This window comes from Phoenix dactylifera, unplaced genomic scaffold (assembly GCF_009389715.1).
Source record: "Phoenix dactylifera cultivar Barhee BC4 unplaced genomic scaffold, palm_55x_up_171113_PBpolish2nd_filt_p 000112F, whole genome shotgun sequence".
Classification (NCBI taxonomy): Eukaryota; Viridiplantae; Streptophyta; class Magnoliopsida; order Arecales; family Arecaceae; genus Phoenix; species Phoenix dactylifera.
The window spans coordinates 861,852-881,693 of record NW_024067684.1 but is presented as its reverse complement, the minus strand read 5'-3'; the positions used below and the strand labels follow the sequence as shown (position 1 = coordinate 881,693).

The 19,842-nt window shown below is 37.4% G+C and overlaps 1 protein-coding gene and 1 long non-coding RNA gene across 2 annotated transcripts in view; one reads left to right on the top strand and one right to left on the bottom strand.

The window, feature by feature from the left end:
* Nucleotides 1–19,795, bottom strand: part of LOC103717990 — a 38,418-nt gene extending 18,623 nt beyond the window's left edge. Inside the window, exons 1-8 of the mRNA XM_039116550.1 lie at nucleotides 19,542–19,795; nucleotides 19,235–19,446; nucleotides 18,796–19,063; nucleotides 14,653–14,952; nucleotides 8,614–8,665; nucleotides 6,418–6,671; nucleotides 6,116–6,327; nucleotides 5,669–5,936 (exon numbers count right to left, since the gene is read on the bottom strand). Coding sequence (XP_038972478.1) covers nucleotides 5,669–5,936; nucleotides 6,116–6,327; nucleotides 6,418–6,671; nucleotides 8,614–8,665; nucleotides 14,653–14,952; nucleotides 18,796–19,063; nucleotides 19,235–19,446; nucleotides 19,542–19,793 — 1,818 coding nt within the window. The 5' untranslated portion in view covers nucleotides 19,794–19,795. The remainder of the gene's footprint in view (nucleotides 1–5,668; nucleotides 5,937–6,115; nucleotides 6,328–6,417; nucleotides 6,672–8,613; nucleotides 8,666–14,652; nucleotides 14,953–18,795; nucleotides 19,064–19,234; nucleotides 19,447–19,541) is intronic.
* LOC120104797 lies at nucleotides 6,790–9,073 on the top strand. Its single transcript, XR_005507152.1, has 2 exons — nucleotides 6,790–7,646; nucleotides 7,798–9,073. It is a non-coding gene; the product is annotated as an uncharacterized LOC120104797 (long non-coding RNA).
* Nucleotides 19,796–19,842: the final 47 nt, after the last annotated feature.

Genomic DNA, 19,842 nt, shown 5'->3' with positions numbered 1-19,842 from the left:
GAGTCGACTCGGATCTGTAGAGAGTCGACTCGTCAAGCATCAGAGTCGACTTGAAGCCTTCTGGAGTCGGCTCGCTGACAGGGTCTGAAAACCATCTTTCTGTCTTTCTTTCTGTTCTCAGTCGTAGTCGACTCGTAGAGTATCGGAGTCAACTCGAGCTGGTGCCAGAAACTCTAAACCATTTAGAGTCGACTCGTAATCTTCCGAAGTCGACTCGAGAATCAGCCCTTGGTTCAAATAGGGTTCAATACTTGTCCAACTTATTTTGAACCAAAGCTTGAGGCACTTAATTGAAAATATACAAATATATGCCTGAAATACTAGATTGAATTCATTAGTATAATATAAGATATACTCAAATGCTTTGAGCTCATCAAAATCAAATAGAGGTTTAATCAATCACTCCACAATCATGTAGTAGTAGTACAGGTTCAGCAGGTGACCAACAAAACCGGCGTCAATACTCAAAACTTTGGCCACTTACAGATACACCTATACATGATCTCCATTGGAAATTATTAAGCCGATGGATAAATTGAGTTGGATCCCAAGAGGTTGCATAAGTGCCTACTTGACACAAATAAGGTATTTTATTTCTTAATATCCTATAAAATAGGATACTTTCTAACAACCAAGCATGGAAGACTTGCCCGATACGTATTACAATTTTTCATGCCAAACTTTGGACCTTGTTGTTAGCTTTCTTTAGAGTCAATACCTATTTCTACCTCCTCACATGGGTCCTGAGATTTGTATTTTATGATTTCCTTCTGTTTGAGTTTTTTTCTTGAATAACATTCCATCAATGTCTTCTAAGGTAATTGCAGCATGTGAACATTTACCTCTTTCTATCAAATATGTTTCATTCGTGCTGCTCATAGATTTGTCATGACACCTAATTCCACAGCCATAAAGTATGTAGGGATAAACCCTTTCAGACTATCTTTCACTTTGCTTGGATGGTTGTACACATGGAAAATCTTATTGTACGTGCATGTTTGCCTTGGTAACAATTTGGCACTTCTTCTAGAACAGAAATGGACTTGTTACTTTCTATGTGTGAACTTAGAAGTCAATATCTTCTGATAAGTTTATGAGTTCATCAGTTTTGGCTGCTATATTGTGCAAAGATCAACCTCTAAGTGCTAGAAATTTAGAACCACCTACATTTCTAATAATTGTCATAACGGTTATTATTATTCTGATTCTGAACTTGCTAGCAAGGTTATGTCGTTGTACCAGATGGAATTTTCATTGCTTATTTAGTGCAGATGAAGTCAAATCAGCATAAATTATCTTGTTTCTGATCATTTCGTACTCATCTTTTGCTACATACAGGATATTTCTTTATCTTTGTTGTATTCTCATAGCCTTTAGTGTGGGCTGTCCAGTGATTTGATTCTACTATTCGGTCACTTTTTACTCCCCTGTTTGGGAAATCATTCATTTTAATTCTAAAGATAAAGTTTCAGTTTTTGTTGAAAATGTTTAAAGTTGGTTGATTGGTTAAACTAATCCAAGAGGATTTCCACCTGCCATGGACCGATTTGGCCACTTCAGATAGGTCTGATGGGTTCTAGGTGCAAGATTCACCACATCTATAACTAGATTATGCAGCCAATTTTCAGAGGTCATAACTTCGTGATACGGTGTCTGATTTTTGTGCTTTTCTTAATTTTGAAATCGGTATCATTTTAAGGCCTACGAGGGTGATACAGCCTCCAAGGAGGTTTGCTGCATTCTACTAACCTGGGGATATGGCATTATTTTGGGCCTCGAAACAGGCCAGTCCAAGTAAAATACTAGTCTTTCCTTTTCCATTAAGACTGTGACTAGCACATCTTTCAATGGCAGAGAAATTAGGCATTATAATGGAAGTAAAGGTTGATGGAATAGTCAAGATCTAGTGCTAGGATAATTTTAGTATCCACCTGATTTCTCTACTAGTTATTTAATATTTTACAAAGTTCTAATATCTTTTAACTAGAAGAGGAATATGACCTAGATTCAGGACTTGGACCTCACTAGTGTAAATAAAAGGCATTGCAATGGATTTTGGTATTCAATTAATGAAAGCAAAAAGGGTCCAAAGCACTACTTTGAGTTTTTAATTTTTATTATTTTTTGTTGTGAGAGGTCCGGGTTTAGTAGATGGAAGGATTTTTTTCCTTCTCTCTCCGATCAGACTATAAACTTTATTTTTGAGGGATTTTTACTTTATTTTTTGAGGGGTGTTTCTGACTTTATAATCTCCACATCTTATCCACCAAACATATTTTTCAATGATTTCAACTGATTACGTCCTACATTACAGTTTACTTCAGATATTTGATTGCCTCTTGATAGTACAATTTTCCCTAAGGGGATTGTCCTATAAAGTACATACAAAGGTATGCAGATATGTACACACATATGTACATTTATAGATTTCATTGTTTCCTTCCTAGTTTTGTCTTTCTAATGGTTAGAAATGGCTTTGCCTACAAATTCTTCCAAGTCGGTGTTTGAGTATGTTGTGACTTGTGAGGTTTCAAACAAAGATTTATAGTACAGGTCCATACAAGCCAACTGAGTATGGCCTGCAATTGGTACCATACCAACACAAGTTTCGTATCCTCATTTTCTGCTATGCTGGCATCAAGAGGCATGCTATTTGTGGTCTTGCTATCTTACTGTATTGGTAAGGTGCTGGTGCAGGTATTTTAAACCTTGGTAATAGCTGCTGTTATAATGTTGTAATGGCCGGCATAATAGTTTAGGAGGCTTTCTGTTCTAATTGTTATGATGACTGTTATTTCTAATAATGGTCATAACGGTTATTATTATTCTGATTCTGAACTTGCTAGCATGGTTATGTCCTTGTAACAGATGGAATCTTCATTGCTTATTTAGCGCAGACGAAGTCAGATCAGCATGATTTATCTTGTTGCTGATCATTTCGTACTCATCTTTTGCTACATACAGGATATTTCTTTATCTTTCATGTATTCTCATAGCCTTTAGTGTGGGTTGTTTGGTGATTTTATTCTACTATTCAGTCACTTTTTACTCCCCTGTTTGTGAAATCATTCATTCAAATTCTAAAGATAAAGTTTCAGTTTTTGTTGAAAATGTTTAAAGTTGGTAGATGGGTTAAACTAATCCCAGAGGATCTCCACCTGCCATGGACCAATTTGGCCACTTGAGATAGGTCTGATGGGTTCTAGGTGCAAGATTCACCACATCTATAACTAGATTATGCAGCCAATTTTCAGAGGCCATAACTTTGTGATATGGTGTCTGATTTTTATGCTTTTCTTAATTTTGACATTGGTATCATTTTAAGACCTACGAGGGTGATACAGCCTCCAAGGAGGTTTGCTGCATTCTACTAATGTGGGGATATGGCATTGTTTTGGGCCTCGAAACAGGCCAGTCCAAGGAAAATCCTAATCTTTCCTTTTCCATTAAGATTGTGACTAGCACATCTTTCAATGGCAGAGAAATTAGGCATTATAATGGAAGTCAAGGTTGATGGAAAAGTCAAGATCTAGCGCTAGGATAATTTTAGCATCCACCTGATTTCTCTACTAGTTATTTACTATTTTACAAAAGTTCTAATATCTTTTAACTAGAAGAGGAATATGACCTAGATTCAGGACTCGGACCTCACTAGTGTAAATGAAAGGCATTGCAATGGATTTTGGTATTCAATTAATGAAAGCAAAATGGGTCCAAAACGCTACTTTGAATTTTTAATTATTATTATTTTTTTTGTGAGAGGTCCAGGTTGAGTAGATGGAAGGATTTTCTTCCTTCTCCCTCCGATCAGACTATAAACTTTATTTTTGCGGGATTTTTACTTTATTTTTTGAGGGGTGTTTCTGACTTTATAATCTCGACATCTTATCCACCAAACATATTTTTCAATCATTTCAACTTGATTACGTCCTACTATACAGTTTGCTTCAGATATTTGATCACCTCTTGATAGTACAATTTTCTGTAAGGGGATTGTCCTATAAGTACATGCATAGGTATGCTGATATGTACACACACATGTACATTTATAGATTTCATTTTTTTCTTCCTCGTATCGTCTTTCTAATGGTTAGAAATGGCTTTGCCTACAAATTCTTCCAAGTCAGTGTTTGAGTATGTTGTGACTTGTGAGGTTTCAACAAAGATTTATAGTACAGGTCCATACAAGCCAAACTGAGTATGCCCTGCAATTGGTACCATACCAACATAAGTTTGGTATCCTCATTTTCTGTTATGCTGGCGTCAAGAGGCATGCTATTTGTGGTCATGCTATCTTGCTGTATGGGTAAGGTGTTGGTGCAGGTATTTTAAACCTTGGTAATAGTTGCTATTATAATGTTGTAATGGCCGATATAATAGTTTAGGAGGCTTCTGTTCTAATTGTTATGATGACTGTTATTTCTAATAATTGTCATAACGGTTAATATTATTCTGATTCTGAACTTGCTAGCATGGTTATGTCCTTGTACCAGATGGAATCTTCATTGCTTATTTAGTGCAGATGAAGTCAAATCAGCATGATTTATCTTGTTGCTGATCATTTCGTACTCATCTTTTGCTACATACAGGATATTTCTTTATCTGCAAATCTGTTCCCATGACCTTCATCAAGTCTTATCAGGCCTTACTATTCTTTATCTTTGCAGCCAAATTCAAGCCCCTTTTCCTCCAAAACCTCCTCCATCTATACTGTGTGCTACACCAGGGTCATACCATCATGGACAATATTCCACCCTTTTTCCCTTGTCTAAAAGCAAATACTTAACCTCATTTCTTATTTATTTGCTTACTTCTTTCCATGACCTTTTCCCCTCTAGTTTTAAACACAATGAAGCATTTTCATCTATGCAAGGCTAGTTTATATTCCTACACCATCTTCTTAGATTGAAACCCTAACCTTTCTAGTTGTTGTTCTGTCTTCTTTCTTCCAAATTTTTAATGAAATCCTGGTGGTATAGCTTGATAATTGAGCACTCCAAAGCAACCATGCAACATATTTCTGGATCCTTTAGATACTACGTTTAGTCTTCATAGATGAGTCCTACTTAGACGCGTTTCGTGAAAATTGTGATTCTACCATGTATGTTTGGAAGTCTCACCTTGAACACTACCGAGACCGACTGCCATATCTTAATTCTTATCATTCCTTTTAGTTGATTTTCCAAACACCAATGGCAACTTCCATGGAAAAGTATGTGAACATGCTTTATTGTATCCGAGCTGGTGAGTTTGAGACCTCATGTCATTGAGCAAACTGCAGAAGTCAGAAATGGGTTTGGCTGCAACTTAATATTGGATAGGTAACTGGTCTGTATTTCTAATTCTGATTATGTTTAACCTTCTTCCTTTCATATATCTAGCTTTGTTTAGTTTCCAAATCCTTTTTGACATCCAACTACTCGACCAGCTTGAGTATAGATATGGTGATGACTAGTCTTAAGTGTTATGTCTCGCAGAGCTGCAGCTTGAATAACGGTAATACCTCAAGGAACCTCTTCAGCTAATCCTTTTTTCCCCCCCTCTTTCTTTCTTTCTTTGTTTTTTTTTCATAACTTGTGTAAACATATGTGAAAACAAGAAGGGGCATAAGCAACCTAGACAAACAGGTAATATAAAATAGTCTAAAGGCTATATCTGAGGAACATACCCCGAGTATCTCAGCATGTGCTTTCATCTTCTGCATGATTTCCATATCCTGTGGGGTAAATAATTCAGGATGTCCTTGAATAACTGCTGAAGTGGGGAGCCACTTCTGGGACATCCACCCATATAGAAGGGAAGGAAAATGGTGTGCGATCCAGAATGTTCTCTGATCCTGCACGAACAACTTCTTGTAGGCCATTCTTGATAGATTGGCAGGAAAAGAAGGCCACCAGTAGTTGACGGCCGGTGCAACTAGTGCTACTCCTGCCAACCTGCTAGCATTCAGCATATTTGTAACTACAACTACTTAGTTTCATTTTCAGGCAAAATTTTTTGAAAAATCTATCAGGATGAACTGGATAAACAATCCTCTTATCTCGATTAACTTCGAAAAATATGATCGCATCACTGAAGGAACAGAGCTGAGAGTAGAATGTTAATAGTAGTTTACCTGTGCGGTATGTAGTTGAGGCAACTCCAGGCAGGATAACCACCCATGGAGGCTCCTATCACGTAGAATTTTGATCCAAGCTCTAACTGATCAGCAAGCTCTTGAATGTCCATAGCTTCACTTTTTACTGTGCGCTTTGGGTTTGGATCACTCTCGCCATACCCTGCTCGGTCAAATGATAAGAAGTAGACTCCTAATTCATCTACAAGCTCCTGAAACAACAAGTCATAACACCATCAAAATCTAGTCTTATCCATCATATATTAACATCGATTACTGTTATAATTTTCTGTTTGTTTTACTTGAGATGCTGGAAACTCAGGGTCTTTGGATGAGCCAAAGCCATGGACAAGTATGACTTTGTACTTGGCCTTTTCCTTGGTGATTCCTGCTTCTTTGTAGGCCAGGTACCTTCCATCTCTGAGCTTAATCCTTGGGGAGGTGACAGGAGGACCATTTGGAGCGCCACAAATTCTTGGAGGGGGTGGTTGGATTGCCTGGTAAGCCCATCCAAGCAGAACTACTAGCAAGACTGCTGCTGCTGCAGTAAGCATCCCTGTACCGATGCCAAAGATTCAAACATCAGAACTCATGCATTCTAGGCCACACTATATTAACATGACAGTGGCAAGTTTAGTCTAAGAACAAAATGAGATAGGAAAGAACCTCAAGACCTGGATTTCTTTTACACCATCCGTAGATAGGAGTTGAGAGAGTTCGTGGGAAGACTCTTTAAAGAACTTTGGCAGCAGTGGTTGGATTGGATCAGTGTGCGTTGAAAGGTAGGTTAAAGTGGACAGGATGGGTGAATAGAGCTTACTGAAGCAAAACTACCTCTTCTGGAATATACTGTTTGCTTGCTGTGATTAGCAGCTCTTATGTATTGATGATGTGTCCATTATAGACATGGCAGGATTTTCTACAATTGGTCAGTTCACATTCTTTGATTCTCTTCTGCTACAAGGTATGTTCAGCAACATTTTTCACCAAAGTAAGAAAATTGTTAACGCACTAATGAATAGTATGCGTAATTTTATTTTGCTAGAATCCTTTGTTGTGTGAAGGCGGTGGATAAATAACATCATGAATTAAAAGAAATCAGGAAGGGAATTCTGTGGCTGCATAAAGGACCACTAGGAATGTTGTGCTTTACGGGATAAGGAACTAAAATCGACAAGTTCAAGTCTGAATTTAAGAAACTCTGGAACAATCCTAGATGGAACTTGTGGAATAGTCTTCCACGGTCTGCTTAACCTTAGCCTGCTTGTGCCTTTGTTCTTTTAATCTTTCTCTTTATTTATTTTTGTCAGGAACATTTGATTTGTATCTATTTTTTATGTTTGCATATCATGTAGGTGCATTGTTATTGATATTCTCCAGGGAAGGTTAGACAGCCCTGCAACGTCCAATTATATAAGCAGCAAGTACCATAGGTTTTCTTGTAAAAACCTTTTCCTAATGGTCAATTTGATTGGGCAATCAAGATTAACACAGCCCCAGAACTCTTTTCATCGCCCTCATCCTTGAAGAGGTAAGCATCACAATAATTGATTCTCCTACTATGACTGCAGCTGAACAGTGACTTGAATAAGACCAATTTGGCTCATATTATACAACATTACCATCCCAAGAGGTCTTTACAGTGTCTGGTCACATTTGCTTATCAATTAAGGTGCATGTAGGGTCATGGGTTAATCAGGGCGCCATCAATGGAATGACAGCTGTTTTGATGAACAATGATGAGTCTGGACCAGCATGGTCTGCTTAGTTTTAGAAAAAGAATCATAATTCAAAAGTTACAGTATTGCCAAAATTGTTGAATTGAGTGCCATGAAGATCATAATGTCAGAGAGTGCTACCAGACCAAGACTGGTTTTGTTGACATGATAGACCACTAAAACATTGTAAAGTCTGATCAAATCTTCGGATCGACTAAAGTGTGTCCATAAACTATACTGGTCTTTGCAAGGCTGTTAACGGGCGTTGGTAAAGCACTTTCATGGCTCTGGTCCAGTTTTATTCATTTTCAGACCGAGAGATCACTGCACAGGTATTTTACGGGTGAATTGTTTTTTTTTTTTATTGAATTTTACAGGTGAATTGTTGAATTACATGGCAGCAATATCACATTGTCGCATGAATTATTCGTATACATATGGCTTGATCTTAAGATGTTTTCATTTTGAATCTGTATTCCACTTAACCTTGTAAAACTCATCAAGCAAGCAGTGCATTTGATTGCGATCAGGGTTCAATGGAACGATACACTTGGTTAATTTTAAAGGGAAATGTGGAATTCAGTGTAGTGGCCACGGTAAGAAAGCTAAGCAGGGTCACCAGTCACTGCTGGCTCGGAGCTACCGGACAAAATCGCCTTCAGAATAGCATTGCTTGCTCATACTGCTTGCAAATGGGAACATATGGACAGCAATTCAAGCTTGTGATGGTGAACCCAGTGAAAGCTTTTGTCATATCCTTGACACCATCCTACGTGTGACCTGAATCCTTATCTGTGTATGGGCTGTCAAGATCGAAATGATCAAATTCCACCTCCCAAGAGCAACGATAATGTCATGTTGGACAGTCTCATCTCTCCTCGCTGCCTTTTCTATGCCTGTCGAACAAGTCAAATCAATCATCAGAAATTTTGTTTGCATTGCTTGTCATGGTAAATTCACAGGCAGATGAAACAAAGTTGTGAACATATCATGCTTGGGACTATTCAGCTCTCTTAGAAGGGATTCTCAGGGATTTCTTGGAGGAAAACTTTTATAATTCGACAACTCTTTTATCCCCTGTGAAACGCCAATGCATGCATGATGCATCTCAAACAAGGAAAAATATTCTGGACCAGGGACAAAGGAACCCTGTGAACATGTATCAAGTATGGTGCAACCTTTTGGTGTATAGAAGTTTAACTTATATGGTACTTGACCACAAAGTCACAGTTCTTTGGCATAACGTGGAACCCTTCTCAAACAAATTTGGTTGCTGAATGGAAAACAGATGATAAAATTGCAATCAACCTTTATTCCATCAAAAAGTATAGCAGCTTTCTGTAAAGCTTTTTTTCTTAACAATGTTTCAGTCATTTGATTAGCAGCAGCGCCTTTACATTTCAACCAAGGCGGCGTTACAGCAGAACCCCACCAATTTGTTGACTGTTATGATGGTAGTAACGGATATTATTTGACTCAAAATTTGTTATTTTGTTTTTTCAATATTAAAACAATCAATTTTTAATGTAACACCGAAACTATCAGATGATGACTGAAGATAATGATTTTCTTCACTGCTCAGTTGATATGAAAATATCATTTGGTACAGATTGCACGATCTCTTTTGGATGAAATTGATTTAACAAATTTGAATTTTGGAAATAAATAATATTTGATTTATAGAAAATGATATAAAGAAAAAAAGAGCCACCATTGCCAACTGCTTTCTCCTCAGCTTGTTGTCATTGATACATCCATGGAAGAGGTCCTAGGTTCAAATACAGGTCCAGGAAAATATTGACTGTTTCATTTTTGATATCAAATAAGGATGTGCAAGATTGATTTGGCCTAGGATCTCGATCATTGGCCCAGGATCTTAAAATTTTATATATTAAATATCATTTTTACTCTTTAATTGCAGCACAAAGTATATTAGAGAGCTTGTAAGAAAAAAAAAACAAATAAAGAAATATATTGAAGTTATTGATATTTTAAATATTTTAAATAAAATGATTATAGAATATCATAAAAAAATAAAATGAATTTATTCATTTTTCATTTTATCAAAAGGAAATGACTGCTATTTTATGAAAATAAATAATAATTAAAACAAGAAATATCATAACATATTTCAAATTTTATAATGTGAATAAACCATTAATAACTATAATAAATCTTAATTTACTAAAGTAGATTATTGTCATAGTGGATAGGTGGTTCTTAGATAATTGATGATCACTAGTTTTAAAATTGTTTACACTACATCTTAAAAATTTAGAAAGTAGCTATAAGCAAGTGCCATATGGATCAATTTGGGCAAAGTCAAGACATGCGAAAGTCATATGACCTTTGTTGGCCTTAATGGAGTGCGGCTATGATAAGCTCCATTTGGTAGTTAATGTGAAGTAGATCCTGATGGTTACGTAGTAGTAGGAAAGCAAGTGGGTCAGTTACCAAAACCACAATGAATAAGGGCCAGATGTGGATGGCAATCATCACAATGGATAGTTATTTTTTTTAATATAATTAAGTGGAACTTGACTTTGTAAAAGATCCTTCAACAATCAATTCAATATATCTTTTTATTTTATCTTAGTTTTACTCTCCTAGTAGCTCTACTATAAAAATAATTATAACTTAAATTTCTACCATAGACCAGTACTATATCCTTATCGTAGCTCAGCGCTAAACCCCACCATAGACTGACACTATATCCCTATCCAATCCTTCTCCTTCGAATAATGGTACGACAATGGTAAAAGTCTTTGAAGATCAAGACACCTATATCTATGCTACACTTTATCCTCCTTTTAATCCTCATCATCATCTTTTTGATTGATCAAACACCGGTGGCACATTCGTGCACACCAACCTTGTTGCCACTTAGATTCGAAGCCTTTCTTTGCCAACCAAGTTTTCTGGGATTTCGAGTTCCTTAGTGCTCACCCGGATGGGATGGAAAAAGTGCAAACAAAAATATTTTTCAGATAATTTTTTATCCGTATAATATTTTCCACACACTAAATATATCCTTGACACTGCATTCGTCGACATTTGTCCGACATTTTTAAAAATACTAGGAATTTATTGGGCGACATTTATTGAATATTTCTTGGTATTTTTGAACTATCAGAGATTCTATGATTTCCTGTAGTAGATCGTCATATAGATAATCAAGACCCGTATCCTAACCCCAATATTTACCAAAGCATTGCTTGTGGCTTGCAATACTGAACTTCTACAAGATCCGGTCTTGCATAATGTGTTAATTATGTATGCCAAGTCATGTATGCTATGACTGCTAGATTATTTCATCTAGTGAAGCATATACTTTGCTATGTTTAATGGACTCTTGATTTAGTTTTTCTTTATATTCTCTATAATTCAACATTAGATTTGTATGCATTTTCAGATGCCGGTTGTGCTGGGCTTTTGGCTATCCTCTTAGTCATCGCTCTATAAACAATTATTGTTTTTTTAGGTGCAAATGTATCTCCTATAGTGCAAAGGAGTAGAATATTGCTTTATGTTCTAATATTCAGGTTGAATATTGGCATCTTTTTATATCGGCAGGGTTCATTCTCATTCTCCAGTCAAAAAAGTGAGGTTGAATATTGGCCCCTCCTCCCCCGCGGTCACCGCGGCACGCCGTCCCGGCCCCCTCCCGAGCCCCCATCCCCCCGTGGTCGTCGGGGCCCGCCGTCCCGGCCCCCTCCCGAGCCCCCCTCCCCCGCGGTCGCCGCGGCACGCTGTCACGGCCCCCTCCCGAGCCCCCCCTCCCCTCGCGGTCGTCGGGGCCCGCCGTCCCGGCCCCCTCCCGAGCCCCCCCTCCCCCCCGGCCGTCGGGGCCCGCTGTCCCGACCCCCTCCCGAGCCCCCCTCCTCCCGCGGCCGCCGCGGCCCGCTATCCCGGTCCCCCTCCCGCGGCCGCCGCGGCCCGGTCCCCCTTCCGGCACCGCCGGCTTCGCGGGAGAAGAAGAAAGGAGAAGAAGGAAAGAGAGGAAGGAAGGAGAAGAAGAGAAGAAAAAAGAAAAAAAAAGAAGAAAAGGAAAGAAAAAGAAAAAATAAATAAATAAATAAATAAATATGTATATAAATGAACGAATAAATAAATAAATAAAATAATAAATAAATATATTTAAATGAAATAAAATAATAAATAAATAAATAAATAAAAATATTAGTTACATTACATTAATATTATACTATATCATATATTTATGTATTAATATATATTATATTTTATTATGCACTATTGTATAATACTAGTAATGTCCTTTATGGTCATTTTGTCATACAAAAGTACTTTCTCAGTTTGTTTACCAAACAAATGTTAAAGTGCCACGGCACTTTAGAAATGTAGTTACCAAACAGCAAACAGATTTTTATAAAAGCTCTACTTCCAACAGCTCTACTTCCAACAGCTCCCCAAACAGGGCCTAAGTTATTTTCCAATGAAAAGCATGTACTTTTGAAATGGCAAAAATATTTACCTAACTGGGAGATGGGTAAATTGATTTTCCATCAGCTAGGTAAAGAGGCTCTATTTCTCGTTCCTAAAATCTTCGCTCTTATGTTGATACATTAACAAACCTTAACCTCTCAATTGCTCTCTTTATCTATAATGAATCTTAGCCCAGGCAGTGCCGCTGCAATCGCCAACCAATTTTTGGTCAAAAGATCGGTGGATTCTAGTCAGCAATTTATATTTCTCACTTAAATCTTCTCCTTTTTCTTTTAATTAGTGAGTTTTACATTTTTTTTTTCTTGTCGGGGATTATGCCTTTCTTTCATGTTATCTTCTACCCCTAAACTATAACTATGAATTTCTAACTCCATCATACTAGCATAGCCTTTGCAAACAAGCAAAGAAGGAAGTAACTCGTTCATTCCCCTTGGTTGGGGGCTTTTCCAAGTAGAGACACAATCCAACGGTGTAAGGAGACGAAGCTCTGAACCAAGTAAATATAGGGATGTTACACCTCTCTTCCCCCTCTTCTTCTTATTTTACATTTTCTAAGCCTTATGTCATCTCCCTCAAAACCCACGAGCCCTATTCTACCCATAGGACCTCTTCTCTTTGAGGTTTGGTCGGTTTTTCTTTAGGCCCTTCTCGACCATGAACCTATATCTAGATTCCTCCAACCTTTTCCCTTACTTACTCCACACTTTCTGCCTAGCCTTTTTAGGTAAATTCCTTGCTCATTACGATTCAAGCTGGAAAAGTTTATGATTATCGCTTGGGAAAGCAAGCTCAACCTCAAGGAGAAGATAGATAAAAGGTGGGTACAAGGTCGCAATTATCAATGTACAAAGTCCCCAATAAAAGTGTCCAACATTGTTAATAGAACCATGGTCGGCTAGCTCTTTATGGATAGGAATAAGAACCATTTTGTGCATGGGTGGCCTTGAGGTTGAGGAATAAGTTGTATGCTATGTCTTGCACAAGATACATTCTTTTATAAAGTTTAGTATTTCATTTGCCTTTCTATTTCTCCTAGATCATTCATATCCTATATTAGAACACTATTTTTTTCTTGAAGTTTTCTGCAACTATTTTTTCTTTAAAACCAAATTATAGGTCTAAATAATTTCAAAAATCCCTCTCAGAACCTAAGATTTTTTCCTTTCTATTTCTCCTGAAATCTCCGGTGACCGTAAGCCGAGACCGTTGGACGCGAAGAAGAAGGAGAAAAGAACCGGCGGTGGTCTAGTAGTAGTGATCAGTAAAACCTCTTGATGGTGAGGCAAAAGAGACTGGGTCTTTAAATAGCCATTGGAGGCTAGATTTCATAGCACTTCTAAGAAATCGAGATGGAGAAGAAGTCCGTCTCATATTCCAAGTCGAACAGGGCTCTAACCTTGTTTTTTTTTTCACCTCTTACTCCAAATCGAACATCTATCTTCTTTTCTTTTTTTTTTTCTTCTGTTTCTTACTCCAACTTTTACACCTGGGCTGATCAAGTGTACTAAGCTCAGTTACTTATTAGCTGGGCTTGGTGTTACACAATAGCTTTTGTAATTGTATAAACTCAATATATTAAAGACTTATGCCCTATGAACAGAGGTTAGTTTTTCTTCTTCTGCATGGTCATTGGCTGGTGATTTTCTCACATGGTAATGTGGTATGTGTTATAGATGAATATGATGATTCTTTAATTTTCAACACATTTATGGCTAGTATTAGTTGAAGAGCTGCTTGGTGGATTGTGTTTTGGGCATGCTTGTCATATGGAAACTAAGAACTTCTCATCTAATATGATATGATTAAGTGGTAAAATGGTAAGTACAAATGAATGACCACTTTAATTTACAAGCGCGATGCCTTTAAATGATAATCGACTTCCACTTCCAAACATCTAGTACTTGAATCTTAATAGATGTTTATGACATATAAATAATTTTTCATGATGTCCTCCCTGTAGTAGGGTACGGAAGAGCAGTTGTGTTTCTGCAATTCAGGAGTTGCAGACCATAAGAATAAAATTATTCTGCATACCCTATAATATTATTTTTCCCCGTACTTTCTAAGCAAAGAGTTGAGACCTGAAATGCCGTTTTAGTCAGTTTCTGGCTGTAGTAGCAAGTGACGTTAAATATTCAAATGGCTTTGTAGTTTAAGTAGCTCTAAATTTACAGAAAAGTAGTTGTACCTTGCAATTCAGAACTTGGAGGCTAAAGAAATTTTCTCTGCATGCATGTGATATAATGTTGCACTGCTTATTTTCTTAGGATTGTGAACACCACAATTATTATATGGCCTGTTTCCCATACTGGAGTGCTAGGTGACGCCAAGTACTCAGAAGTAATTCTAAGTAGCAGTGAACTCTTCTCCAAGTACAAGTGCCTTGAGCATTGCATCACCCCAACCATCCATATACAATAACGTGTGCCCACATTTTGGATGCTCATGATATCGTATCCAAGGAAGCTTCTGTGCAACATAACGTTGTAACTCCACCTGGACTTGCCTATCTTCATACCCTTGCCAAAGGTAGACAGTGCCCTCGTTGTTTGGAAAAGGATTTCTCATTTTCATGGGGTCAAACTCCCAATTGCTGAATAGAACCATGATGTCCCGATGGAGAGACTCAAAGATGCTTTGTTGCTGCGCCTTGTTCTGAAAATTGCATATAAAAATAACATTGGAGTATCATTACCAGAACTACATGCAGTGCTTATAAAACTTTATGAAACTGTACCACCATGATATACTAATTTGGATTGTTTGAATAATTTTTCTTGAGGTATTCTGGTATCTCATCAAAATCTTGGGATCGTCTTTATATTTATAAAATGCTAATTCAAGCAGGCATAGAATGATTTTTAACTGATCGCCGATTCTTCCTGGCATTTGAATTTGAAGCTGTAATCCAGTATGTTATGGATTTCTTTAGATAATTAGTTTGATTGAAACATTAAAAAAATTATAATTAAATAGAAATAGAGAAACTTAATTCTTGTTATGATATATTTCTTATTCTGTTTACTACAGCACACAATTTGGCCTAGTTAAATCCTATTGCTAATCCATATGTGATATGTAGCATACCAACCATTTATATTAGCCATTCTTTAAATTTACTCATTTGGTAAGAGGCCAATGGAACAAGAGATCTGATTTTCCTTTTTTGCCAAGGAACAAGAGACATCATGTCATTTTGGACTCTTGATGGTTATCCTGGTTATCCTGAGTTGTTAGTTTCCTTGCTTTATGTCAATATCTTTTCTTATACATGCCACATCATAACTAAATGACTACGTTCTCTTTTTGATAACAGTGATGACTGCAAAATTAAGTTTAGCATATGAGTAGCAGTTCAATTCTTTGTTTTAGATTTCCATTTCGAGTCCTATTGTTACTGCTTAAAAAGATTTAGTTTCGATTAGTTTGCTCACTTACTTGATTATTGTTAAAACGGTATACTGAGGAAAGTAAAGTTGTAAATATTAAACTAATAGATCTTATACATATTCAAAGTGATCCTAGATGTACCAAATACCAATTTTAGACTAACATGCAAAAAAATATATCAGAGTACTGATTTTGTCTCAAAATTCAAAGGTTTTCCCATCGCCTACCATTATTCATTGGCAACCCCTTTTTTTTAAAAAAAATCAAATTTCTCTAATCTCATATTTCACAAATATTTTATTATCTAATGTACCTTATCTCATCCATAATTCTAAATCTCATTTTCTCATCTTTTAGCTAGCTTGTAAGTTCTCAACTACTTGGCATTCCAACGCATTATATTGTTCATGAAAGACTGACAGTTGTTTTCCATTTGCAATTTTTTCAGTGTATATATCTTTCAAAGTCTTCAATCAATTTTTTTCTTGAAAAGAAAACTTTGAATTTGACTGGTCAATTTTAGGGACCAAATGCGGAATTTCGGTCTGTTTCAACTTTTTAGAAGATTGATCGTACATTGTAGATCTCAAAAAGTTATCTAATTTAAAATATCATTTGAATCGGGCATCATATGACAAAATTATAGTCTTCAAAAGTTTAACATGCAATTTGGCCTTTCAATATGGCAGATCTTGCTCCTGGATGTTTTCCAACCTATTTATAATAGTCAAAGTGGTCAACAACGAGTGTGGTGTTCCTTTTTGTCCGAGCTCCCTTGTTTAGGGGCTTTAGCTTTTATAAATCAAAACTATAGATGGGCAAACATCTACTTCCCTATCTCATGGATAAATTACTTAGCTTTGCTTGGAGATGGGTTCCATCCATACTCTTCTTTGCTCCCGAATCTTAGCAAACCACTTAACCTATTTTTGCATCTAGATTTTGCAATAGGGATGCTTCTTGTTGTCCTTCCTCATTGACAATGACGACCACTTCCCCTCAATCTCAATCAACTAGTAGGTGGAACCAAGGAACGAGAGCATGACTTCTTATAAGTGGTATTAGCTTTTCATATCACCATCCACATTAACTTATTGCAGGCATTAACAAATCGCTTCATTTGGGCAGCAGTTGCAAGATCCATATTTTCTTATATCCTGGAGGTGTTTATCATGAATGTCTTTCCATCCTTTGCAAAATGATACTTTTTTAGCCATCTATAAAAGACTGCATCTTGATCCCATAGGTATGAGCTTCTAAGGATGAATTGGCATATATCCAAAGAAACTACTTTGCAAGTTACCTCGTCTATGTACCTTTTAGTTATTCCAAATTGGAAGGTATATTACTCAGTGATCTGTAACTCAATATCTTTCTGAATCCACCCAATGGTATAGGGACACATGTGAGGCTTCATCTGCAACCCTAGCTTCTAAACCAATCTTTTAGAGATAATTTTATTTGGATCCTAGAATTTGTAATAGCCTAAATGATGCTCTGTTTCATCTGGATCTTCAAGTAGAAGAGTTTCTCTTGCATCTTTAGGTCTGCCTCAGTTGTTATCTTGAGTTTCCTCGCATCAAACTCAATTTTGAATCTGCTTGCTCAAGCTCAAGCAGCTCGTCAACCTCTATCCCATTGACGACCTTTCTTTTCTTGTTGGAATCCTCATCCTTCGACTTCTTCCTCTACAATTGCAACTCAGGATGAAGCTTTCGATACTTCTTGGTATGCCTTTTGATTCTGCAGTGGCCACATTGATTTTTTTACGTCATGTTGACCTACTTCTTACTCTCCTGCTCTTCGTGGCCTGATTTTCCATCATCTTCTTTAAACTTATCGCCATTGTCCTTCCTCAAACCAATCCACATGGTCTTCACATTAGCTTCATCAATGTCTTCAGCTTTGAAGAGCTTTAGCTCCTTTCGGATGCTCTTATAGAGACCTCCAACGTACTTCATGAAAACCACATGATCATCGATGGAGATTTCAAGTGAGATGGCTTGTTTGTGGAACTCGGAGGTGTAATCGTGTATAGTTCGATCATACTTCTACCATAGGTACTGCCATTTGATTCAATATTCATCCTCATAGGTGAGTGGGTATTATTGCTTCTTGATTAATTTCTTGAATTTTCTCCACATCTAAGAGAGATGTCATCATTCCTCATATAAGAATACCATCAGATAAGGGCATGCTTGAAAAGCTTGAGATGGGTAAAAGCTACCTTCTAGATTCTAATATAGCCATAGATAGTGAAGTAGGTTTCTAACTAGTCTAACTAGTTATCCAACTTCTCTACACCGATAGCTCATTATATTCATGGATCTCAATTCGAGCTTCATTTTTAAAAGGTAGAAGACAAGGATTATGAGTACCCGTAGGTTGCTTATCCTCTTGCTAAATAGTAGTTTATCATCTCTAGATATGGAAGACAACTTCGCTATAAGAGTTGCTGGTGCTTGTGTTAAAGGCATTGTCAATTGAGATATGATCTTAGTTAGTTGGACAATCTTTTTCTCTAGTTGTGTGAGATATTCCTTTATAAAGGAAATTAGAAATTTGCTCAAATTGTACCAATTCTTGCATTTAGTGTGTGCCTCGTTACGTTGGAGGGAACCAAAATAGACCTTAATACTGGCTAAAAAATTGGTCTTTCTTGATCCTATTTTATTAGCTACCAAATATTTATTGACTGTATAACACTGAAAGAGGCTTTAGTTTAGTTTTACTTTTAAACTAAACTACTCATATAAAGATTTGCCTTCTCAATACCGAATTCTGTATCGGTACTATATTAGTATTGCGTTGGTATGGTAATATAGAATCTTTTCAGTATACCGAATGTCGGTGCGCCATCTATACCAAATACTGTACCAAACATATATGGTACGGTACGATCTGTACTGCCTAGTTTGGGCTGGTACAGTGAACCTATCGGTCAAGAAACCAGAATTCTCATTGATTAATCTGCTTTCATGCCTTCTCTTCTTTTTTTCCTTCTTTATCCTTCTTATTTCTGTAGTTTAAAATGATTCGGAGGAAATAGTGAGATAAGAATCCTTTAAAATATGAAACATTCCGAAGCCTATCTGTGAAGGACCTTACCCGAGGTGACCTAACTTTTTTGGGCCTCTTGTGCATGTTCTCCTTGTCCTGAGGGGACAACAGATCAGGATGCCTCTCAACAGCAGCCGCAGTAGGGAACCATTTCTGGGACATCCAGGCATACATCAGGGAAGGAACATAGTGTGCAATCCAGATAGTCCTTTGGTCCTGCACCAACAACCTTTTATAGGCCTTTTTTACCAGGTCGGCAGGAAAAGAAGGCCACCAGTAGTTGACAGGCGGTGCAACAAGTCCTGCTCCTGCTAATCTGCAAGTACTGAAACTATTTGTAAAGGAAAAAGTTTGATAGAGTACTCCAGTGCAATTTTTCGCCTGAATCTTTTGAGATGAACTGGAGCTAACTCGGATACAAGTTTTCAGAAACATGACTACATTGAAGGAATAGAGCATGAGAGTGGGATGTTTATAGAGAGATTACCTGTGTGGTATGTAGTTGAGGCAACTCCAGACAGGGTAACCACCCATGGAACCTCCAAGCACATAGAACCTCGATCCAAGTTCTAACTGATCAGCGAGTTCTTCAATGTCCATAGCTTCACTCTTTACCATGCGTTTGGGGTTTGGATCACTTTCCCCATAGCCCGCTCTGTCAAACTGTAGGAAGTAGATCCCCAGTTCATTCACAAGATCCTGAAACCAACATTTTATAATACCATTGAAACCTAGTCCCACACATCCATCATGTATCAACATAGAAATCTGCTGCAATTTTCTGTTTTTCTTACTTGACTGAAAGGGTATTCATATTCTTTGGAGCTGCCAAAGCCATGGATGATGATGACTTTATACTTCGCCTCGTCTTTGGGGGTTCCAGATTCTTTGTAGGCCAGGTACCTTCCATCTCTGAGCCTAATTCTTGGAGAGGTGACAGGAGGACCGTTTGGAGTGCCGCAGATTCTTGGACGGGGAGGTTGGATGGCCTGGTAAATCCATCCAAAGAGAGCTACCACCAAAACTGCTGCTATCGCAGTAAGCATCCCTGTGACAATGATAAAGATTCCAACATCAGAGCTCATTGTTCCTACT